Genomic DNA, 22,471 nt, shown 5'->3' with positions numbered 1-22,471 from the left:
GTCCCGGCCCTGGCAAGGCACTGGTGGGGCAGGAGGGGCGGGGGGGTCCCTCTGCTTTCCCCGGCCGGTTTGTGACGGGGGGAGGCAGGCGGGGGGGCCGGGGGCCGCCTACGCCAGCAGCCCCATGCGGGTGACTTTGGCCGAGAGGAAGGTGTGCAGGATGAAGACGATGGGCTTGGGGCAGGAGTGCAGGTCCAGCACCTGGGGAGGGGGAGACGGAGAGCGGCGTCAGCCCCGCCGCCGGCACGCCAAACCCCGCGGCGGGGGCGCACCGGGGGTCTCGCGGCTGGGGTTGGGGGCTCCCAACCAGCGGCACCCAGCGGGTCCGGGCAGCCGCGACGCCGCGGGGATGGGGGGAAGCAGGAGCCACCCGTGGAGGAAGACCCCCGCACACCAAAACCAGGGGGTGAGCCCCCCTCCTCACCAGCTCCCCCTCGGGGCCCCCGAAGTCCAGGTAGAGGGTCCTGATGCCGTCGTCCGCCGACATCTTCAGCCTCTCGTAGGGGTAGCGGAAGAGGACGCTGCCGCCCGGCTCCTCCCGGCAAATGGTGAAGCCGCCCTCGTAGTGGATGGCGAGCTGCACCTCCTGCCCGCCCAGCGTGCAGCCTGCGGGCGCAGGCAGGGCTCAGCCCCCGCCGCTGCCTGCGAGACCCCCCCCCGGCACCGCTCGCCCACCCAGGCCCCGCTGCGCCCTCGCCCTGCCGGCACCCAGACCCCAGGAGGGAATGGGGGAACCCCGAGGGTCCCCGTCCCCGCCGGCACTCACCCACAGACACCTCCTTGATCAGCTCGGCGGCGGCGTGGCAGCCCTGCACGAGAACGCGCGTCCAGGAGGAGAGGTCCCGGTGGGTCTCCACGCGGAAAACGTGCATCTCCACGCCCTGGCGAGAGCCCGTCCGCGTGGCGAAGGTCAGCTCCGAGCCCAGGGCGGGCGAGCGGTGGCCCGAGCCCGAGTGGACCAGCCTAGGGTGGGGGGACACGGGCGGAGAGCGGGGGTCAGGGGCGCGATGGCAGCGCCGGCACCGTGCCGCCCCGCGCCCGCCGACGTTTCGGGGTCTCCCTCCCTGCTCCGGCGGGAGGCAGAGCCAGGACGCGAGCGGAGGGGCTGGATGCGGGCGAGCGGAGCGCGCAGGCGGCCGGATCCAGCCCCGCCAGCCCACCTGGTAGCCACCAGCGGGTAGCTGTGGCAGGGGGAGGCCCAGGCGTCCCTGGTCCAGGGCATGCCGTCGTACAGCAGCAGGTCCTTCTCTGTCACCGCCATGAGGACCGGCCGCCACTGCTGCCGCCCTCCGTCCAGGCGCGCCTGGAAGAGACGGTGAGGGGCACCGGGGGCGGCAGGCACCCGCCGCTGCCCGGGCACCCCGCTCCCTGCACCCATGTCCGGGCTGACCCCAAGGCAGCGGCTCCGCGTTGCCAGGCTCTCGGCAGCGTCCGTGTAAAGCCGTGCAAGGCGCTGCCAAGGGCAGCCATCCCGGAAAAAACAAACCAGGAGCAGCCCCTGGGGGATCTCACTGCCGGGGCCGAGCTCACCGCGGTGCCTGGGCAGGCTGCGGCTATCGGGCAGTGAATGCGCGGAAGAGCGAGGGGGTGATGAGAGTCTCCAGCCGGGAAACCCCAGCGGGAGACGGGGCTGAGGGAACGGGAAGCACTGCCAGGGCACAGCCGGCCAAGGAACGGGAGAGCGGCTGAGCCCGGCGGCCACGCTGCTGGCAGGGCTCTCCGGCAGCTGCGCGGCTGCAACCGCAGCCCCGTCGGCGCTGCTGTCCCTGGGGACGGTGCCAAGCGGTGCCCGTCGCCAGAGCAGCACCTTCGGCACAGCCCCGGCGGCGCGTACCTGCTCGGCCAGCCAGGCGATGTGCTTCACCTCCCTGCCGCCGGCCGCGGTGCCGCCGGTGCCCAGCATGGCGTTGAGTTCGGCCAGGACCTGGGGGAGCAGGGCGGCGATGTTGGCGTGCAGGGCCGTGAACCAGGAGTGCGCCGTCGCCGTGTCCTTGCAGCGCAGGATCAGGGTGTTCCTGCTGTCCGGCGAGTGCAGCTCGATCAGCCTGCGAGGGGACGCGGCGCTGGGTGGGACGGGACCGACGGCGCCCGGCTGAGCGTGGTCCAGCCCGGCAAACTGGCCGCACTGGTTTGGGGCTCCGGCCATGCTGGGGAGCCAGCGGCGCGGCCCAGCACCAGCGCTGCGGCAGGCAAAGCCTGGGGGGATTTGCAGGACCCCGCTTTCCGGAGGCAGGGCAGGCTGCCAGCCGCCGCGGGGAAGCCGGGGCGTCGTGGCACTGCCCTGGCCCCCGCCAAACCTCCCGGCCTTTCCGTCCATGGCTCAGCCGGGGAAGCAGGAGGTCACGGCCACGGCGAGGGGCAGCCCCCAGCCCTGTCCCGGGGCGGGGGGTCCGTGGGGAGCGGGTGCTGGCACCCGCTGGGCTTGGCGGGGGGCGCGGGCAGCCCCTGCCCTCACCTGTTCTCCAGGTCGGGCATGCTGAGGTTCCTGGCGGCGAAGCACATCTTCAGGGGGATCACCTTGCGGTCGCGGGGGCCCTGGTGCTGCGGGGAGCCCGAATCCTCGCTGCCGCTCAGGCTGGGCGACTGCGGGGCGGCCCCCTCCCACGGCAGGTCTGACACCAGCGAGGGCTTCTTGATGTAGGGGGTCACCTCCCGCATGAACTTCACTGCGGGGGGGAGCGGGGGGACAGGTTAGGGCTGGGCAGGGCTCCCGCACCCCTACGCCGCAGCCCTGCACCCCGGGGACACCCTGACCCCGGCGCGGGGGGATGGTTTGCGTGCGTCCCCCCGGCACGCAGGGGGTCTCGGCCAGGCCTGGGGAGCTGCGGGACCCCCCCCAGCAGCGCAGCCCAGGCCCCGGGGCGCTGAAGTCGCCCCCCGGCCCCGCGCTGCAGGCAGAGGACAGGCAGCAGGAAAGCGGGCACCCTGCCTGCCCCGGGGGGTGCAGCAGCCCTGGGGATGGTGGGCACAGTCCGGAGGGTCCCACCCTGCCCCGAGACGGAGATATCCCAATAACGGCCGGGCACCGGCGGCTCATCCCCATTACCGGCAGCCGGCGTAGGAAAGGGAAGGCGGCGCAGCACAATGGTGCCGGGCAGGAGGTCAGCCTGCAGCCCATCCTGACCCGCCCCGGCCGCCACGCTGCGGGGACAGCACCGGCCAAGTTTCCAGCGCCGCGGGCGCTGCCGGCGGGCTGACCCCGTGCTGCCGCTCACGCCTGCCAGCGGCCCGCCGGCAGCCTGCCTCCGCTCCCGGCAGGAGGAGGAGAAGGAGGAGGGTTTGCAGGCAAGACATCCCGGCTCCACGCTCCTCTCCAGGCCAGGCAGGAAGGAAAGAGGCACCGGCTCCTACTCCCCCCGGACCGTCCGTCTCCGAGCACCACCCAGCCCAGCCAAAGCAGAGCCCCAGCGAGGCACCAGCACCCCGGAGCCCATCCCAGCTCCAGCCGAGGTGAGCAGGACCCCGAGCTGGGGAGCCCGGCTCATCCAGCCCGTGGACTTGCCAGCGGCAGCCGCCACGCTCGGGGAAAGCCAACGCCTTCAAGATGTCAGGGAGCGTCAGCGGAACCGGCTGCCAGAGCAGGGATGAGGCCGCGCAGGACGGCGCACTCGGCCCGGCAGGAAAGCCGTGAGCGAGCGCCGACGGCGGCCTGGGATGTGGCGCCTGCAGCCAGCGCTGGACCCCCGCCCACCGCGCCTTCCCCCGGACACAGCTCCCCGGCCGCCGCGCTGCCGGCACGCATGCCGTGAGAGAGCCGGGAGAGCCGCTCGCCTGCGCCGAGCCCCAGCAGCCAGTCCCCGAAGGAGGAATGTGTTGCGAACAGCAGCGTCCACAGGCCCCGGGGCAACGGGGAGTTAAAAACAAACACAAAAAAGCAAATAAGTTGTAATCCATCGTGAAGCAAAACTCCCTGGCGCTCGGGGAAAGCAGCCGCAGAGCCGGCACGATGCCGCACCGCAGCCGGGCCGGCCGGGCCACCGGCGCTTTGCCGGAGCGGGAATGACGGTGGCGGTGGGGCCCAGGTCCCGCTTTCAGCCAGTCGTGCCGCTGCCAGAGCCCGCGGTCCCGTGGCCCAGGGCTCGCCCGCTGCAAATCCCCCCGCCGCGGGGGCCGACGGCTGCCTGCGGCATGGGCAGGGAGATGCCGGCGGGGATGGGGAGCGGGCAGGCGGCCCCCCCCGCCCTCCCGCCGGATTTGCTGAGCCGAGCGGCGCGGTGAGGACGTGCTGCCACGAGGCGCTTGTCCTTGCTGCCGGCAGCAAACGAGTTCAGATTAGCCTCCTGCCGCGCTGATCCCGGGATTACCGCCGTCCCCGCGCACCCCTAATCCTGCTGCCTGCCTGGGCCAGGCAGCGCCACGGAGCAGCGGCGGCAGCTCCCACCGTGAGGCTGCTCGGCAGCTGTTTGCCAGATGTGGACACCTGCTTCCAGCGCTGGCCAAGAGCCCTGGCGCTCTCCAGCCGGCCCCCGGCAGGGCTCCAGCCCGCGGTGCCGGTGCCAACCTCCGCCGGGGCACAGCCACCACCTCCCCGAAAGCCAGGCTGGCCAAAAGCTCCCGGAGCCGGCGGTGCAGGAGCCCAAGCGCCGTGCCGGGGCGCCGCCAGAGGAGCGTGGGCTTGGTGGGGCCGCGGCCACGCTGCCAGCTCTCGGCAGCGGCTGGGATCAGCAGGCAGCCCCTGCCCAGCTGTGCCAGCTCGGCCGCCGTGGGACGCGTGCCCCGGCACCGAGCAGATGCGCGGGACCACGTCTGCCGGCGGGGACGGCGGCAGAGCCGGCTCCCTGCTTTCGGGGGGATGCAGCTACGGCGTATGCAACAGTACAGAGCCCCCCGTGCCGGCGGGCGCAAAACTGGCACCAGGGCGGTGGCACCTGCAGCCACCTCTTCTGCTTCTGGTGAGCCGGCAGCCGGTGCACGGCTGTCCCGGCACTGCCGCTGCCGCCCCGCCTACGCGCTCACCGCAAAGGAAACCCGGCTTCTGCCTGCACCCCTCGCCTGACCTGCCGCAGGAAGGCGGCTGCGCCGGCTGCACGGCGGTGCTGGCTTAGCACCGGCCTCGCCGAGGCCTTGCCCTGACGTGCTGCCGGGACAGCGTCGGTCTGTCCTCAGGGCTGGAGCCCTCTCCTGCCGCTGGCATCTGGAGGCGAAACACCGCAGAGGTTTCCCCGCGTTTGCACATGGCTCAGCTCTCGCAACCAGCCTTCCCCTGTGCCGGCTGCCAGGCCTGCCTGCCCGCGGCCGGCGGCTCTGCCCACGGTTCCCCCGCAGAAGCGGAAGGGCTCCCTTCCCCCCGTGTGCCGGAGCGTGCCGCGCGCCCACGGGCACCCCGGGAGGAAGGCGCCCGGCACAGGTCCCTGCGGCCAAACCCAGTGCCCAGAGCAGGGGCCGCCAGCCCCACTGTGATGCCGGTGCTCCCGCACTCCGCCGCCGGCCCCGGTGAAGCCCCAGCACCCGCCCGCGAGCCCTGCCTGCCAGGGCGGTCACACCTCCAGGGACGAGCGAGGATAGACGGGCCAGGGCAGCGAGTGTCTTCCCCAGCTCCTCTCCAGGGCCAGCAGCCGCCAGCCAAACACCGGACGGCCTCCCCGGGCCGTGGGGCAGCCGCAACCGTCGGACAGGCAGCCCCGCAGCCCCACGGCGGTGAGGAGCGTCCCGACGCCGGCCGCGGCGGGAAGGGAAGGGACGGCTGCCGCAGCGCCCGTGCCCGTGGCGGAAGCGAGGGACAAAGAGGCCGCGGGGCCAGAGCTCCTGCGGGAGAGGATCAAACAGCCGGGTGGCGCGAGACGGGGAAGGATGCGGCGGGGAGATGGCAAATCCGGGAGCCACGGGGACTCTCGCTGCCTCCGACGGCGGACACCGACCTGCCGGGTGTTTAAGAGCCGAGCCCAACGCCGCGGCTCCACCTTGGCCCCCGCAGCCCCCAGCCGCAGCTGAGCCACCCCATGCCGGGCGCAGCTGTGCCAGGGAGCCCATCTGCCCGGCCTCGTGCCGGCGCAGCGTGCCGAGAGCAGGCGGGTGAGCCGGAGCGCCTGCCACCGGCGTCAGCCCAGCCCAGCCCGGGCACAAGTGACCAAGCCCAGCGCCTGCCGGGCACCGCATCCACGGAGCAGCCCCGCGCGCCAGCGGACAGACGGCCTCGCCGGGATGCCGCGCCAGTGCGTGCGGCACCACGGACCCGCATGGGCCACCCTGACCCGCGGCGCAGGGGGCTCGCGTCCTCCCCGCTGCCCGGGGCGCGGTGCCCCATGGCACAAGCCCCGCGCCGCTGGGCCAGGCGAGTCCTGCCCGAGCTTGTCAGGCTGCTGGGAACCGGGAACAGGTCGGGCAGGAGCCGGTGGCTCCACCGGGCCAGCCCCGAGCCTGCTGCGCCGTGGGCACGGAGCCCACGGGGACACGGGCAGACCCCAAACCAACCCCCCGGGGCCAGAGCCCTCCCGGGGGGACGCAGGGGGCACAAGCGCCCACCCCAGGGGCTCCATCCCCGGAGCTGCCATGGGGGACCCCCTGCCCGGGGGGGGACCCCTGCAGCCGGGGGGCCCCAGCTCCGTCCCGGGGGGGCACGGTCAGCAGACGGGGCCCATCCTCGTCCCCAGCTGGGAGGGGTCCCCGTCCCGCCGCAAGCAGGAGCTCCCCGGGGAGGGGGACGCCGCTGTCCCCGTCGCCGTGACCCCATGGCAAGCGGGGGCACGCCAGGACCCGGCACCGGGGTTGGGGGTTTTGGGGGACACACGCACCGTGACCGGGGTGGGGGGAGTGGGGTCCCGCAACTGGAAAAGGGCCCCAAGGGGGGGTCCGGGAGCCCGGTGACAGCGGCAGGGGGGTGTTGGGAGACCCGGTAACGGGGGCGGGGAGGGGGGAGGGAGCAGCGTGGGCCGGTAGCGGGGGGTTTGTAGCCGGTACCTTCGAGGATGACCTCCCTCCCGGCTCGCTTCAGCGCCTGGACGGCTTGATCGTGGGTGGCATCCCGGAGATCGACGCCGTTAACGGCGAGGATGGCGTCGCCCAGACGGAGCGCTCCGCTCCGCTCCGCCGCCAACCCCGGGAAGATACGTGAGATGAGCACCGGCATACGGTTCTCCCGACCTCCCTTGATGCTGATACCGAGCCCTCCCGCCTCCGCCTTCACCACCCGCACCCTCCGCACGCAACCGGGCGCCGCCTCCGCGTTGCCGTTAACCACGCCGTTAAGCACCGCCGCTTCGCCGCCTCCCGGTTCTGCCGTCAGGCTCAGCGCTTCGCCGCTCAGCTCCGCCGCTACCCGCACCCAACGTTCCCGTAGCAGCAGCTCCAGCAGCCCCGCTTTGCAAGCCCGGGTCCACACGGCCATGCCGCTGCCGCCGCCGCCGCCGCGCACCGGGAGAAGGGGCGGGGCCTGGAGGAGGGGGGGCGGGGCCTGGAGGCCCCGCCCCCGCCCGCATGGCGCGCTGCGGTTGGCTCCGCGCTGCGGGAGAGGCGGGGCTGGGACGCCCCTCCCCTCCCTCCGGCGCGACCAATCGCAGCGGCGCCGCCGCCGCTGCGATTGGTCGCGCCGGAGGGAGGGGTGAGGAAGCCCCGCCCCGCGCCCTATTTCCCGCCCCGCGCCTTATTTCCCTCCCCGCCCTCCATTTCCCTAAAGCCCCGCTTAGCAAAGCTGCGCTCCCCCTTTGCTCGCCTCTCTCGTTTCCAGCGCAGCCGTTCCTAAAAACCCCAGTTTCCCCCTCCTCAGGAGTAGGGGAAGATATCCTCTAGGGATACAAGTGTCCTTTAGGGATACAAGGGGGGATTACAGGGAAAGGAAAGGATGGGGAACCACCCCCCCCCCCCTCCAAAAAACCCCTGCTCCCTCCGGGCACAGCCAGACTGCAGGATTCATAGAATCACAGAATCATTTAGGTTGGAAAAGCCCTTTAAGATCATCCAGTCCAACCATTAACCTGACACTGCCAAGGCCACCACTAAACCAGTTAAGGGGAGAGGAATAATTCCATGTTTCCTGGCTTGGTGGCTGGATTATTTTTTAATGAAAGTAAAACCAGGAATCACTAAGGTTGGAAAGGAGCTCTAAGATCATCAGTCCAACCATCAACCCAACACCCCCATGCCCACTAAACCCTGACCCCAGGTGCCACCTCTGCCCGTTTGTTGAACCCCTCCAGGGATGGGGACTCCCCCACCTCTCTGGGCAGCCTGTTCCAATGCTTGACAGCCCTTTCCGTGAAGAAATTTCTCCCAATATCCAATCTAAACCTCCCCTGACGCAGCTTGAGGCCATTTCCTCTCGTCCTATCACTGGTTACTTGGGAGACTGATGGGCCTGCTCCCTCCTGCCAGGGAGGGTACAAGTGCAAACTGGAAATGGGGGACTGGTGTTACTGGAAGGGCTGGAGGAAGCACCCGGCTTTCCAGCTAACAGCCGCTGCAGAGCCGCACGGGCCGTTTGGCAGAGGGACCCCGCTACACCCCAATCCCACCGGCAGGCAGCTGGGAGCCCCGGCTCAGGGAGCCGGCACCTCTCCCAAGGCACGGAGCAGGGGCACAGGCTGCTCACCCAGCTCGGGGTGCTGCATATGGGTGCTGAGCACCGACAATCACCATCTGTCTGTCTGTCCAGAGCCCAGGGATGGGAGCCCTCTGTCCCAGGCAGTGCTCACCGATCCACCCGGCCGCTGGCCGGCACGAGGAGAGAGAAGCCAACACCAGGACCCGACATTGCCCAGGAGAGCAGCCAGAGAGAAGGCAGGAGATCCGGGGTGCCTCCTTGTCCCTGCAGCCCCCGCGGGCAGTCCCATGAGGCGGCCGCATCCTTGTGCTCCACTGCTCCGACAGCAGGGAGCCCTGCAGGGCAAGGATGAGGCCGGAGGCCGCAGCCATACAGAACAGCGGGCTTTATTCCTACAGCACCCTAGGAAAGCAACGCGCACAGTTTCTACGGCTGGAGCAGCTTGTGCTGCTCTCAGGTGCCAAATTTTTTCTGTTGGATGGGCAGCGGCAGCTGGGTCTTGATGTCCATGATGGGCCGCTCCACCATCACGAGGCAGTTCTCGTCCAGCAGATCCGCAAAGAGCAGGGGCTGCGGAGCAGGGAGGGAGCGGGACATGAGAGCGCGGTGCCGGCCCCCCTCCGCTTCGGCTTGCCAGGCTCAGCCGCGCAGAGCTGCCCTGCAGCTGGCTCCGGCTTAGCCGCGACCAGGGGCATTGCCTGGGACCGGGTGCTCCAGGAGCTGCTGGGCAATCGGAGCCCACGAGATCGCAGCAAGCAGCCGCACCATGACGGGGATGAGAGCGAGCTCTGCTCCGTCGCTTGGGCGCCCGGCGCTGGTACAGCACCGGGAGCGACAAGGCACGAGAGCAGGCAAGGCCACAGGGACCACGGGCGCAGGGCACCCTGCTGGCCCCCGCTCCTCGGCACGGCACGCGCCCAGCAACGCCATCACCCACCTGGAATTTCTTGCAGATCTTGAAGGCGTGGAGCTGCCGCTGCCTGGCGGTCTCCGGGAGCTGCTTCAGGGTGCTCTGGTTCATCAGGAGGGTATTGTTGTCCGGCAAGGGCTGCGAGGAGAGCACACAGCACGCGTTGGCACCGCCCGGACCACCACCGCGCGCCCCTACCTCCGCTCCCAGCGGGGACAGGGACAGCAGAGCAGGGGAGATACCCTGGACGCAAACCCCGACCAGGCCCGCGGGCTCACCAAGGACTTGTCGAGGACGCAGAACATGTAGATGTCGTGGAGCAGGATGTGCGATGGGTTCTTGGGGTTGAAGGCGATGTGGGTGATGGGCGAGTCTCTCTCCAGCCAGGCTTTGTGCAGCCCGCAGTTCTGCACGGTGCGGCTCCAGGCCGTGTACTGCTTCTCGGGGATGCTGAACTCGAACAGCTGAGAGGCAGGAGAGGGGAGACAGGGTGGCTCGCAAGGTCCAGTCCTCGCTGGCATCACCCCCACGCCAGTGCACGGGCAGCCCCGGCTTCAGCCGGGCCGTGAGCGCTGCGTGGGGACAGGCTCCTGCCGGGGACAGCGGGCAATGAAGGCCAGCCGGGTCCCCACGCCTGCCCGGAGCCGCGGCTCTCCTGCGGAGCTGTGCAGCCAGAAAGCCCCCAGGACATGGGAAGAGCCGCAGGGAAGCGGCCAGGGCCACGGGGGCTGCGACCGGGATTGCTCCTACCTGCTGGTCCGAGTAGGCGATAACGAGGTTGTTGGTGACGGGGTGGATGGCGAGGGCTGTCACCGCGCAGCTGTACGTGGGCACCGTGCAGTGATGCTGCGAGGCAGGAGGACAGCGCGCTGACGGGAGCAACCGGGGCTGCCTCTGACCCAACCTTCCCCCTTCCCACCCCCAGCCCTGCTCCGGGGACGCAGCGATGGCTTCCAGGGAGGGGTCCCACGCACCGAGCCCACCCTCACCCGGCCCCCCAGGGCAGGAGGGCAGCGGGGGCCGTTCCTGCAGCACCCTCCGGCACCTGCCCCTACCTTGAAGCATTTCAGGTCGTAGACATGGATCACCCAGTCCCCACCGACCGTGGCCAGCCAGTGCCCATCTGCGCTCGACGCCAGCAGGTAAACAGCCTCGGAGGACCCTGCGGAAACACCCTCGCCGGCTGTAACGGGCGATCAGGCTTGCGAGGCACAAGGAGCCGCAGACCCAACCCCAGGAGGTGGCCGGACCCGTATCCCCCCTGCCAATCTGGGTGCCCTGCTCCCCTGCCCGTGTCAGGCCACGAGAGCGGCACAGGGCAGAGGCTGCAGCGAGGAAGGACCCGTGCACCCCAGGGCAGCAAAGCAGGGACACGCTCGGCCCTGCGCACCCCTCTGCGCCTGCAGCAGGGACAGGACTCGGAGCCCGGGGACCCCCCAGCTCCCCCCCCCCCAGCCCAAACCTGAGGGCGGCCGAAATGTGCGCAGGTGTTTGCAGCCCCCCGGCTCCAGCAGCTGGAGGACGTGGACGGAGCCTTGGTGGGAGGCGACGAAGAGGCTGCCGGAGTCGGAGGAGAACTGGAGCTGGTAGGCTGGAAGCAGCAGCTTGGGCACTTTGGGGACCTTAAAGCGGGGAGAAAACAGCACTGGCAGCCACCCACTGCTACCGTCCTCGCTCCCCGTGAGCAGCGCTGGCCATGCCAGCCCCCTGGGACCCCACAGCCACCCAGCAGCCCTCCCTGCAGTGGGACAGCCCGTCACCCTCCTCACCTTCTCGATACTGACGCCGTCACCCTCGTATTGCACTCGGTAGAGGTGGAAGCGAGAAGCCGTGGAGTAGGCGACCCAGCTGCCGCAGGGCGAGACGCAGCTGCAGTAGATGTGCTCCGGACCCTGGAAACGCAGAGGGGCTGAGCGGGGCTCGCCAGATCCCCCGGCACACGCAGCTCAGCCATCAGAGGAGAGAGCAGAGGCTGCCAAGCCCCGTCCTGCGGCAAGGCAGGCACCAGGGCGGACCGCGGCCCCGGCTCAGCCCTACCTTGCTCTTGAGCTGCACGAGGTGCTCGGGCATGCGGCACAAGGGAAGGACCTCGCCGTCCTTTCCTGGGATGACAAGAAACCACGTGGCGCATCAGTGACGGCGGGGAAACCGCACGGGTCCTGTCGAGCAGCTGGGGATCCCGGGGGAGAACCCAGACCCTTCCCCGACCTCCCCCGAGGCCGAACTCCCCAGGGCCTGGCCCAGCTCCGCTGGCAGCACGAGCGGAGCCTTGCACCAGCTGCGCAGCCCGCGCCCGGGCACACACCGCGCTGGGAAACGCAGCTCTGCCTGTGGCCGTCGTGCCCGCACAGGGCTGTGGGGAGGAAGGGGCCCGGGCTAAACCACCCCTCTGCTGCCCAAGTGGCAGGACAACACGCCCGAAATCCCGCAGGCAGCGCGGGCTCTGCCACAGGGCTTGCACCGGAGAGCTGGGCCGTGCGACTCACCGGTCTCATCGGTGGAGCCAAGTCTCCAGAGCTCCAGGTGCTGGGAGAACTGGAAGAGGAGCAGCCGGGCTTTCCTGGCACAGGAGACGAGACGTCGCTGCGTGCAGAAACGGGCAGACTGACATGAAGCCACAGCCTGGCACAAAGGGCTGGGCCAAAGCCGTAACACCCTGGGGTGCGGCAGACTGCGGGGTGGGGGAGAGGAAGGATTGGGTCCCGTGGGATGGGAGACCAGAGATGGAGACCCAGCAGGACCAGCAATACGAGCTTGCCAACTTCTACCCCCTCACCCGCTCCGTGGCAGGAGCCTTCAGACGCGCCAGGGGCAGGGAGGGGACCCGGCGGGGCAGGGAGGGGACCCGGCGGGGCAGGGAGGGCCAGCCTTCTCCCACGGGAAGAGCCAGCCCTGCTGCCCTGCCTTGCCAGGCACAAGACCCCGCTCAGAGCAACACTCACGTGAGGGAAAGTGAATTTACGGAGCACTGCATCGTAGCCCTTCTTCTGCATCTTCTCCATCAGCGGGCGGATCACCAGCTGGGCGTCCAGGCCTGGAAGCCAAGCAGAGCTCAGATGAACCGGTAGTGGAGGGAGAGAGCCGAGCCCTCCTCGTGAAGACGCCCAGTCCTACCCCCAGAGATGAGAGCCGTCGAGCTGTGCGCCACAGCTCGCACGTCGTGGGTGTGATGCTGGAAGGGCTTCGTCCGCACCCAGCGCTTCTCCAGGCTGCCCATCTTCACCGGCAGCAGCTGAAACTGGTAGGTGGCCCCGGTCGAGGTGCCCACGACGATGCTGTCCTCGTTCTGGTGAGAGAAACGGGGACGGGGTTTGCAGGCACGGACCGGGAAGAAGGAGAGGGCAGCGCTGGGAGGTGGGCAGGGACCGTCAGCCTCAGGGGGATGCGGGGGGACTTGCCTACCTCCGACACGGCCAGTGAGAGGACAGCCGAGGTACTGACAGTGTGGGACTCCAGCAGCGTCCCTCGATCCCAGTCCCAGAACTGCACCCTCCCGAAGGAGTCCGAGGTGACGACGGTGCCGCTGGAGAGGAAGGCGATGCTCCACACGATGCACTCACGCTTCACCTTCTGCACGTGGTAGTTTACCATGATCCTCTGGACGGTTTGGCCTGAGGTATGGGAAGGATGGTTGGGGCGGCAAGGGGATCCCCCAAAGCACAGGGTGGGCCGGTGCCGACGGTCCCCGGGGCAGGGGACAGGACGGGCTCGCCCCCCCCGGGGCAGGGGTTACCTGAAGAGACGTTGATCACGCGGATGATGTCGATGGAGCCGGCTGCTATGTGAGTGCCCGACGGGTGCCAGGAAAGGCAGAGGATGCGGCCTGCGGGGAAAGAAGCTCCAGACGTGACCCTGTGGACTCACAGCCCCTCAGTCACCGGGGCAGCCGGGACGGACGGAGGGACGATGCCGCCGCGGCACCGAGCCCTCCGGGCCTCACCTTTCCGCCTGTCCAGGTTCCGCTCGAACTGGATCCCTCCGGGGACAACTTGGAAGAGCCTGACGGAGCCGTCCTCGCAGCCGATCTGCGGGAGGGTCGGGCTCAGCCCCAGCGGGACGGGAGGACCCCCTCCCTCCGCCGCCCTCGCTGCGGGGGGGTGGGAGAGCTCCCGGTGCCGGTACCGGCCGCACTCACCGCCAGCTGCGTGCCGCCGCCGTTGGCCGCCATGCTCCAGATGGGCCCCCCGCAGCCGTCCAGGGCGCGGGCCGCGCACAGCCGGGCCAGGTCGTACTCGGTGATGTCCCCGCCGAGGCCGGCCCCGAAGAGCCGCCCTCCCGCCGCCCAGCACAGCGCTTCCACCGACCGGGCCTCATGGCCGGGGATGACCTGGGGAGGGAGGCCCCGTCACCCCGCAGGCCCGGCGCGGCGCGGCGCGGCCCGGCCCGGCCCCCTCACCTTCTCCTGGAAGTAGTTGGCGGCGAAGTTGTAGATCTCGACGGTGCCGTCGGTGCGGGCCAGGGCCAGGCGGCCGCCGCGGGGCTGGCAGGCCAGGCAGCGCACGCCGGCCGGCACCAGCCCGAAGAACCGCACCCGGTGCACCTCGAACTCCCCCATCCCGCACCGGCACCGGGCGCCGGGCGCCCGCTCCGCCCCGCCGGCCCCCACGTGCGCCGCGGCGCACCGGAAGCGGAAGTGCCCGCCGGGGTTGAGGGGCGGGGGGAGACCGGAAGCGGAAGCGCGGCGCGGAGCGGCGGGAGATTCAGGCGCTGCCGGGTGCCGGGGTGCGGGAGCGGGGCGGGGCGGGGCGGAGAGCGGGCGGGAGGGGTCCGGTCCGGTCCGGTCCGGCTGCCCCGGCCCCGCAGCACCGGAGCCGCTGGAGGGCACCAGCGCCCCGCGCAATGGTGGCCCGGGGGGGGCCGCAGGGCCCCGGGGGGGTTTGGGCACAGGGGTCTGTGGGGCACGGGGCGGGGGTGGGCGTGGGGGGGGACACTGGTGGGCATGGGGGGGACCGGGGAAGGCCCGGGGGTGGGGACCGGGGAAGGCCCCGCGGCGGGGAGGGAGGGACCCGGGGAAGGCTCGGGGGACCGGGGAAGGCCTGGGGTGGGGGGGAACCGGGGAAGGGCCGGGGGGGCAGAACCAGGGAAGGGCTGGGAGAGGGGACCGGGGAAAGCCCGTCGGGGGGGACCCGGGGAAGGCCTGGGGTGGGGGGGAACCAGGGAAGACCTGGGGTTGGGGACCGGGGGAGAATAGCGGGGGAACAGGGGAAGCCTGGGTGGGGGGACCCGGGGAAGGCTCGGGGGAAACTGGGGAAGGGCCGGGGGGGCTCCCGCCGCAGCGGGGCCCGCCCTGACGGTGTCTGTGCCGGTTGTTGGCAGGGCCCGGAGCATGGTGCAGATCCTCATCTCCAGGTGAGGGCTGCGCGGTCCCGGAGGGGGCCGGATCCCACCCCCCGCAGCGCCCAGCCCCGGGCAGGGTTGGGGCCGCTGGCTGAAGCCGCCCACTCTCGCCCGCAGCCAGGGCGCCGGGGGCCTGGCGCAGTGGGTGCTGCTGGAGCTGCAGGGCGAGGTTGAGCCCCGGCAGAGCGGCGGGCTGGCCGGGAGCCTCCTGGGAGACCTGCACTACACCCATGAGGTGAGGCTGCCCGCGCCGCGTCCCACGGCCACGGCGCCCGGGGCCTCGCCCACCCTCACCCCCCGCCTCTCGCTGCCTTCTCCAGGGCATCCCCGTGCTCATTGTGGGCCACCACATCCTCTACGGGAAGACGGTGCCGCTGGAGAAGCCCTTTGCCGTCCTGGTGAAGCGGGGAAGCGGGGAGCCCGGCCCCGCGGGGCCACACGCCTGCTATGCTGTCACTGCCCTCATCAAAACCAAGCTCCTCTTCAAAACCCGCCCCAAGCCCATCATCACCAACGTGCCCAAGAGGGTGTGAAGGCTCGGACCGGCGGCCGCGAGCTCTGCTCTGCTGCCAGGCAGCCCCGGGTGCTGCAGATGGGGCTCAGGGAGATCCAGGACCAGCCCTGGCCTCATACCTGCCCTGTACAGAGGATCCCGGGGCCACCCCGGGGTGCTGGAGCCTGCATCTGGGCACCCAGAGCCCTTCCTGCATCACTTGTGCCCCCCAAAATGCCTCCATTTGAGAGCTGCCGAGCTCCGGGGCGCAAATTCGGCTGCTGTCCCAGGCGAGCCAGGGACCTCCTCCCAGCCCAGGCAGGGCTGTCCTGCCCCGGCCTCCCCACACACTACCCTTTCTCTGTGCAAGTCTTTATTTTGCCAAATCCGTCAGGATATAAAAACAGACTTTTCCGAAATACGAAAAAAAAAAAAAACCACCCGCAGGTTAAAAAATAAATAGATTTACAAACAATTAGCAATAAGTGTGAATACCAAAAGAGCTACAAAAGTCTCCTAAAAAACTCTGTATTAAATTAAACAAAACTGTCTAAATGCTCAATTGTAGAAAGGTTTTTGTTGGTTTTTTTGTTGTTTTTTTTTTTTTAAAGCCCTGAAAATAAAAAAGAGGGCCCAGGGGAGACAGCCGGGGAGGGGAAAGGTTGGGAACCGGCTCTTCCCCGCCCCTCCTCTGCATGCCCGAGCCCAAAACCCAGCGTCTCCTCGCTGTCTAGACAGACGCGGGGTTGGTACGATGGGGCCGTGGCTTGGCCGGAACGTCACCGCGGTGACGCTCCGGCCAAGCCACGGCCCCGGTTTTCCCCGCTTCCGTGTGCCGGGGTCCCCCCCTTGGCTCTTTGGCGAAGCTAAAAGGAGCTGCTGCCCTCCCGGGGCAGCCGGACCCCCCTAAAAGGGGCTGGAGGGAACCATGGGGAGCTCCCCGTGGGTACGTGCCCGCACATACGAAGCCGTGGGGCAGAGGCGGGCAGCACCAGCCAGCGGTGCCGGAGGGAGACGGTGCCGCGTTGAGGCTGTTTTTGCCATAGCACCGTGGGAGGGGGGACCCCGTGAGGTCCCCATAGAAAGCACCGAAGGGTGGAGGACCCGACCGCGGCGGTGGGGTTTGGGGGGGGAGCCCGGCCAGCAGTGCTCCGCACAGCGTGCCGGGATGCGCGGCACCGGAGGGGGGGACGCTGCCGTCACCCCCTCACTGCAGCACCAAGGCTGTGCTGGTGACGGACAGCACCCGCTCGGCCTCTCTCATTTTGTACAGAAAAATGAAAATAATAAGAAAACAAACAAACAACCCACCCCCCCCCCCCCACCCGCCCAAAACAAGAACAAAAAGCAAGACTTGATCAGAAACGCCGCGGCGGGCGCGCTCAGCGCTGCCCAGCACCTGACGGCTCAGTGCCGGCTGCGCCGGGGCTGCTGGCAGGCGAGGAGGGGACCGGTAGTGGTCGCCCCGGCAGCCGGGGCCACCCCGGCGCTCCCCGCGGTCAGACCTCGGCGAAGGCCAGCCCGCACTGCTCCTGCCGCTTGCCGCAGCGGCGGGCGACGATGGCCAGGTAGAGGGTGAGCAGGGCCACCCAGTAGCAGGCGTAGAGGATGGCGCCCGAGATGAGGAAGGCCACCTCAGTCTCGCTGAAGAGGTCCTGGCTGTAGGCGGTGTAGGCCAGCCCGCCCAGCAGCACCGCCACCCACACCGACACCGGCAGCAGCCCCATGAAGTTAACCACGATGGTCCGGCGCCCCGACGTGCCCCAGCCCGACTTGTTGATGGTGGCAATGGCGAACATCTTGGCGGGCAGCAGGCTGGACATGTAGAGGAGGGCGTAGAGGGACATGAAGATCATCTCGGCGTTGCCCCGCAGGAAGCAGGCGTAGGTGGCCTTGATGATGCCCACCAGCTGCACCGTCAGCAGGAAGAGGAGGATGTTCCAGACGCGGCCGCGGTAGAAGAGCTGGATGACGGTGGCGATGAGGAAGAAGGGGAAGAAGCCGGTCACCACCGACTCGTAGGTCATCCAGAGGTGGTGCTTGTGGAACCACAGGGCGTTGTAGAGCCACTCGCGGAAGTAGGACTTGCTCCAGCGGGTCTGCTGGTTGAGCCAGCGCAGGTAGCGGGTGGGCGTCTCCGTCAGGCACTTGGAGCGAGCCGTGTACTTGGTCTGGTAGCCCAGGCTGAGCACGCGGTTGGTGAGGTGCCGGTCGTCCCCAAAGCTGCACTTGCTGCCCAGGAAGGTTTGGTGGTACCAGTCCTCGAGGAACTGCTGCAGCAGGGCGTTGCGGTACATGCCCAGGGGCCCACTGATGCACTGCACGCAGCCGAAGTAGGACTGGCAGGCGCGCTCCACGTTGAAGGCCATCCAGTACCGCACGCTGCTCAGGAAGGAGATCCACGAGTCGTACTTGTTCAGGATCTGGGGAGGGGATGGACGTGAGCCCCGGTACCGCTGCAACACGCCCCCCCCGGCACCCTCGCTGCCCCAGGGTGCCCTCCCTTGCGGGCCGGGGTACCTGGACGTCGCCGCCGACGCCGCCGACGCGGGGGTCGGCCTCCAGGATGCGGAGCATCTCGGCAGTGCAGGCGGGGTCCAGCACCGTGTCTGAGTCACACACCTGGGGGCAGAGGGAACGTCAAGCCCCGCTCCCGCCACCCACGCGCGCCCGGCAGACAGCCCAGCCCGCAGCCGGGCAAGCCCGAGCCGCAGCCGGCGAGACGAGGCAGAGCTCCGGAGACCGGCAGGCAATGGCAGGGAGCGGAGCACCCCGCGGTGCCCGGCCACCGCTGCCCCGGGCCACCCGACCCCGCCACGTGCCCTGGACGCTGGCACCGCTGTGGGACCTGCCCCGGCCGCCACCCCTCACCCACGCGCGGGGGCTCGGCACCGCGACGCGCGGCGTCCCACGGGGTGACACCGGCCTGGGGCACGTCCTGCCCACGCCGCAGGGGACGCGAAACCCTCACGGGCACAGTGCGGGCAGGGCTTCAACCCCCTCAGGCCACCCCGGTGGCAATTCACCCCCAACCCCGGTGCCGCTGGCTTGCGGCCGGTACGGGGGGACGGATCCGGCGCCGGGTGCTGCCACGGGCTCGTGGGGCTGCTCCTGCTCCACCCGCAGCCCCTCTGCCCGGCCGCTCGCTGCCCGCATCCCCCCACCCCCTGCACCCACCCACCCAGCCCATGCATCCACCTGGATGTAGTCCACGGAGTCTCCGAGTGCCCGGAAGGCCGTGTACATCACCTCCCGCTTCCCGCCCCACTTCTGGAGGATGCAGGAGTAGGTGGTGCCGCGCACCAGCGCCTGGACGCGGGCCAGCCCTTCCCGCAGCCCGGCCTCCGTCTCCCCCTCGCCCCGCGCGTGGAAGTTGCTCCGCCAGACGTAGCTGCCCGAGCGCTCGGAGCCCATCACGTCGTGGAAGATGTCCAGCATGTAGGTGTCGTCGGGGCCGTTCCCGTCCACCACCATCACCACTTTGAGGTCGGGGAAGGCGATGCGCTTGACGGAACGCAGGCACTTCTTCAGGTAGTCGGGATCCTCCTGGTAGGCGGCGATGCAGAGGGCCACCGAACGCCCCAGCCGCACCGGCTGCCCCTCGCCCCGCATGCGCCGGTGCTCCAGGAAGGCGAAGAGGCTCTGGATGAAGAGGTGCAGCCCCAGGATGGCCCCGTAGAGCCCGAAGGAGAGGTAGTGCTTCTCGGTGTGGATGAACTGGTACCCCGTGACGTAGGCGGCGAGGATGCCCCCCAGCACCGCCAAGGCGAAGAGGCTGGTCCCGACGACGCGCAGGGCCGTGGAGAGGCTCACTGGCATCTGCGGGGGCACCGGGCAGCGTCAGGGCAGCGCTGAGGGGGACGGCCGGCGGCAGGACCCGCTGCCCGGCTCCCCAAAAGCGGGGGGGGGGACACACCCCGCTTGTCCATGGCCGCCCCGTCGCTCGCCGGTCACCGGTTTGGGGGCGACGCCTTCCCAGTGCCTCCATGGCACATGTGGGGGTCCCGAGCATCCCACGGCGCGCGGCGCCCGCGCCCACAGCCCAGCGGGGACGCGGCCGCTGCCGGGCGATGGCCGGGCTGGAGGACAGGGAAGGGCACGGGGACATTGGGGACCCGGCCCCAGGGGGTCCCCAGGGGAGATGCCCTGCCTGCGCATGGCCACCCCGAGCCCCCGGCGGGACCGCCAGCAGCACCCAGAGCCCCCCGCCCCGCTGCAGGATGGGGACCCGGGGATGGCAGCACGGGCACCCGCTCCCCCCGGCAGCGGCGGGGACTGCAGAGCTGCACCGCGGGGCACGGCCGTGGGGTGCGGGCAGGGTGCTGCGAGCAAGGGGGTGCAGGCAGGGGGGCACGGGCAGGTGCGGGGGTGCACGAGCACGGCAGGGGGTGCAGGCAGGGGGTGCAGGCAGGGGGTGCAGGCAGGGACCCCCCGCGCCACCGGCAACGCCACCGGCAGCTCCCGCCGCTCCCCCCCACCCGCCTCGGCTCCGCAGCTCCCGGTGCAGCCGGTACCGGCTCCGCAGCTCCCGGTGGGGCCGCGGCCGGTCCCGCAGCTCCCGGTGGGGGCTCCCCGAACCGGGACCGGCACCGGGACCGGCACCGGCGGGGCGAGAAGGACGGACCGGGACCGGGACCGGGACCGGGACCGGGACCGGGACCGGGACCGGGACCGGGACCGGGACTCACCGTGGTGGTGCCGGTGCCGCCGCTCGCCCCGGCCGCCGCCGCCGCCGCTGTGCGCCCGGCCCGGCCCCGGCGGCCCCTTTATACCGCGGCGGGGCCGGCACCGCCCGCAGCCCGCGGGGGCCCCGCCCGGCACCGGCACCGGCACCGCCGGCACCGGCACCGGCACCGCCCGGCACCCCCGGCACCGCCCGCAACCCGCGGGGACCCGCCCGGCACCGGCAGCACCTGGCACCGGCCCCAGCCCCGCACTGCGGGAGCGATCGCGGCACCGGCATCACCGGCATCCAGCCACAGCTCATGGGGCCAGGGCAGCGCTGGGCCACCCCCGGGACCCCCCGGGGCCACCCCATCGCACCCCTCTCATGCCGCCCACGTGTAAGCGAGGCGTCCCCTCCCCGTGCCGCCGTGTGCCCCCATGGCCGCGAGCCACCTGGGGATGCCCGGGGCCTGCCCCACCGCCTGACCCTGTCCCCACGGCCGGTGGGTCCCGGGGCAGGACCAGGGCATCCCCAGGGGACGGCAACCCTGTGCCGGTGACACACAACGTCCCTGCGCTGGGCTGATGGCAGGGGACAACCAGCGCCGGGAGGGACCACGCTGAGGCCGGAGGAGCTGCAGCCTCGGCTTTGGGCTCAAATCCAGCACTTTGGGGTTCCTCACGCCGATACGGGCCAGCGCGTCCTGCTGGGCTGGGAGCCGGCTGCGAGGTGACGCCGGGATTCAGCCCAGACCCTCCCAGTCCCAGGAGCTGGGGAAGGGGACCCCTCCAGCGCGAGCACCCCGGCCAGGCGGGTCCCCCTCGGCTGAAACCCCCAGCACTGCGGCGATGCCGGCTGGAAACTCCCCACCGCAGGTGCCGGAGCAGCGCCCGGAGCGGGTGTCCAGGAACTGGTGAGCCCATGGGCGGTGGGGACAGGGCGGGGACGCACCGGGACCCTCGGTGCTGCCAGCGGGGCTCCCATGTGGCCCGGCGGAGCCCGGCAGCGGTGGTGCGTGGAGGTGCGAAATGCGGCGCGGTGGGGTCAGACCTGGCACGGTCGTGCCCGTGCCACTGCTGCGGCGCTGCAGGGTCCCCGTGGCTGCCGGCGGCCGGCTGCGGGAAGCAGGGAGGGGGACAGGGATGGCACATCCCCACCCCACAGCCCTCCCCGTGCCCCTCGGCAGGGACCCAGCCCCGGGGTTGCCCTGCAGCCCCTTACCTTTTGGTGTGCCCAGGGCTGCCGGGCTCCTCTCCCTGGTGCCGGCCGGCGGCTGGCCACAGGCGCGCTGCCCAAGGTGGAAACCAAACTCCCTCCTCCTCCAGCACAGCCGCCTCCTTCTTCCCCGCAGCAGGATGGCCGGACGGCGCCTGGCCAGCGGCATCAAAAGAGACTTTTCATTCAAAAAACGTCCTCTGCCGCTCGCGGCAGGCCCTAGGGAGGCACAGCCGGTACGGCAGCATCCTGGTGCGTGCCTGCGGCCCGGCACCGGCACCGGTGTGGGCTGGCGGCAGCGAGAGCGAGGAGGAGCGCTCAGCCGCCGCCGCTCTCCGGCGAGGACAATGCGCTCCCCGCTGCCTGTGCACACCCGGCTGAGCGGCACGGCACGGCACGGTGAGGTGTGGGCCCAGCGCAGGCGGCTTTGCTGGGGGTGGAGACACAGCCTGGCACCCCGAACCTTGCAGGGAATGGGGGTGCCGGGCCCCTCGCACCATCCGGCACGGCACGGCACGGCACGGCACGGGGCAGCCGGGAACGGGTACCGGGAGCTGTGCGCAGTGGGGCTGGGGGCTGCCCAGCGAGGGGGCTCCGGGCTGGGTCCCCAAGGGCTCTGGGGTCACCCCACAGCACCGCTGTCCCCAGCCCTGTCCCCCCCCACCCCGTGGGTGCACGGCAGCTCCCAGCACAGGAGTGGGACCCGCGGCGCTGCAGCACCCATGGGTGCTGCCCTGGCCGGAGGGAGAGGGGGTGACCCCAATGCCCGGATGTCCCTGAGCACGTGGCAGCCAGCCGCGGTCCCGGCACACACGACAGCCCTGGCACGGAGGGGGCTCCGGGTGCTGCGGCGGAGGGGCCCCATCCTCAGACCCCACGGTGAGGAAGACCCCGAGAGCGGGCACGGGGTGGGCGTTGCTGCAGCAGGGCCTTCTCCAGAGGCAGCGTGGAGGGGGACAGGTCCCCAGCGCAACCCCGCTCCCAGCACCGCGGCCCCACCGCGCTGGCAGGGTGGGCGCTCGGCAACACTGGCTCCGTTTCCCTCTGTCCCCCCTCCAGGAAAATCTCTTGGATTTGGCTAAAATCACAACATTTAGAAGCTGGCTCAGCTGTGGCATCATCCCTGTCCCTCGCTGGGGGCTGGCACCCCGAAAGGCTCCATCCATGCCCGTGGGCACCCGGCAGCGAGCGTGCAGGCGTGTGAGAGCCGCCGGCCGGCGTGGCAACCCCAGGACCCTCCAGCGTCCCCGTGGTGCGAGCGCGGTGCCGAGGCAGGGCCGTGGCCGCCCACGCCGGGGGTGCAGGCAGCAGAGCCCCCCATCCCTCCCGGCTCCCCTCGCGGCAGCTGCGGCACCCGGCGCTGGTTGGCCGCAC

General features: G+C 70.8%; 4 protein-coding genes across 4 annotated transcripts; 1 reads left to right on the top strand and 3 right to left on the bottom strand.

Annotated features, from left to right (window-relative positions):
* Nucleotides 1-108: 108 nt before the first annotated feature.
* SNTB2 (syntrophin beta 2) lies at nucleotides 109-7,415 on the bottom strand. The gene is given in 8 exon segments (XM_075715471.1): nucleotides 109-201; nucleotides 425-606; nucleotides 767-963; nucleotides 1,161-1,303; nucleotides 1,835-2,045; nucleotides 2,456-2,666; nucleotides 6,898-7,354; nucleotides 7,356-7,415. Coding segments are annotated over 8 exon segments (1,554 nt in total).
* Nucleotides 7,416-8,929: 1,514 nt separating this feature from the next.
* On the bottom strand, nucleotides 8,930-13,941 carry UTP4 (UTP4 small subunit processome component). Its single transcript, XM_075715268.1, has 16 exons — nucleotides 13,783-13,941; nucleotides 13,522-13,713; nucleotides 13,327-13,411; nucleotides 13,120-13,209; nucleotides 12,789-12,997; nucleotides 12,501-12,672; nucleotides 12,329-12,420; nucleotides 11,873-11,969; nucleotides 11,424-11,488; nucleotides 11,156-11,278; nucleotides 10,849-11,008; nucleotides 10,442-10,548; nucleotides 10,137-10,232; nucleotides 9,665-9,850; nucleotides 9,414-9,524; nucleotides 8,930-9,046 (listed from the first exon to the last, which is right to left on the bottom strand). The coding sequence occupies exons 1-16, from the start codon at nucleotides 13,939-13,941 to the stop codon at nucleotides 8,930-8,932; spliced, it is 2,061 nt and encodes a 686-aa protein (XP_075571383.1).
* Nucleotides 13,942-14,712: 771 nt separating this feature from the next.
* On the top strand, nucleotides 14,713-15,256 carry CHTF8 (chromosome transmission fidelity factor 8). Its single transcript, XM_075715269.1, has 3 exons — nucleotides 14,713-14,735; nucleotides 14,841-14,958; nucleotides 15,044-15,256. Exons 1-3 carry the CDS (start codon nucleotides 14,713-14,715, stop codon nucleotides 15,254-15,256), a joined length of 354 nt encoding a protein of 117 aa, XP_075571384.1.
* Nucleotides 15,257-16,715: 1,459 nt separating this feature from the next.
* Nucleotides 16,716-19,035, bottom strand: HAS3 (hyaluronan synthase 3). The gene is made up of 3 exons (XM_075715504.1): nucleotides 18,415-19,035; nucleotides 17,737-17,838; nucleotides 16,716-17,639 (listed from the first exon to the last, which is right to left on the bottom strand). The coding sequence occupies exons 1-3, from the start codon at nucleotides 19,033-19,035 to the stop codon at nucleotides 16,716-16,718; spliced, it is 1,647 nt and encodes a 548-aa protein (XP_075571619.1).
* Nucleotides 19,036-22,471: the final 3,436 nt, after the last annotated feature.

The sequence above is a fragment of the Pelecanus crispus genome, chromosome 8 (assembly GCF_030463565.1).
Source record: "Pelecanus crispus isolate bPelCri1 chromosome 8, bPelCri1.pri, whole genome shotgun sequence".
NCBI lineage: Eukaryota > Metazoa > Chordata > Aves > Pelecaniformes > Pelecanidae > Pelecanus > Pelecanus crispus.
This window is presented reverse-complemented; position numbering and strand designations above follow the sequence as displayed.

Coding starts and splice junctions, on each gene's coding strand:
- CHTF8 (XM_075715269.1), top strand. CDS start 14,713: ATGGTGCAGATCCTCATCTCCAG. Junction 14,736..14,840: donor GTGCAGATCCTCATCTCCAG/GTGAGGGCTGCG, acceptor TCTCGCCCGCAG/CCAGGGCGCCGGGGGCCTGG. Junction 14,959..15,043: donor ACCTGCACTACACCCATGAG/GTGAGGCTGCCC, acceptor TGCCTTCTCCAG/GGCATCCCCGTGCTCATTGT.
- UTP4 (XM_075715268.1), bottom strand. CDS start 13,941: ATGGGGGAGTTCGAGGTGCACCGGGTGCGGTTCTTCGGGCTGGTGCCG. Junction 11,970..12,328: donor GTAAATTCACTTTCCCTCAC/GTGAGTGTTGCT, acceptor TTCTGCACGCAG/CGACGTCTCGTCTCCTGTGC. Junction 10,549..10,848: donor CACATTTCGGCCGCCCTCAG/GTTTGGGCTGGG, acceptor GTGTTTCCGCAG/GGTCCTCCGAGGCTGTTTAC.
- HAS3 (XM_075715504.1), bottom strand. CDS start 19,035: ATGCCAGTGAGCCTCTCCACGGCCCTGCGCGTCGTCGGGACCAGCCTC. Junction 17,839..18,414: donor ACTCCGTGGACTACATCCAG/GTGGATGCATGG, acceptor CTCTGCCCCCAG/GTGTGTGACTCAGACACGGT. Junction 17,640..17,736: donor GCGTCGGCGGCGACGTCCAG/GTACCCCGGCCC, acceptor TCCCCTCCCCAG/ATCCTGAACAAGTACGACTC.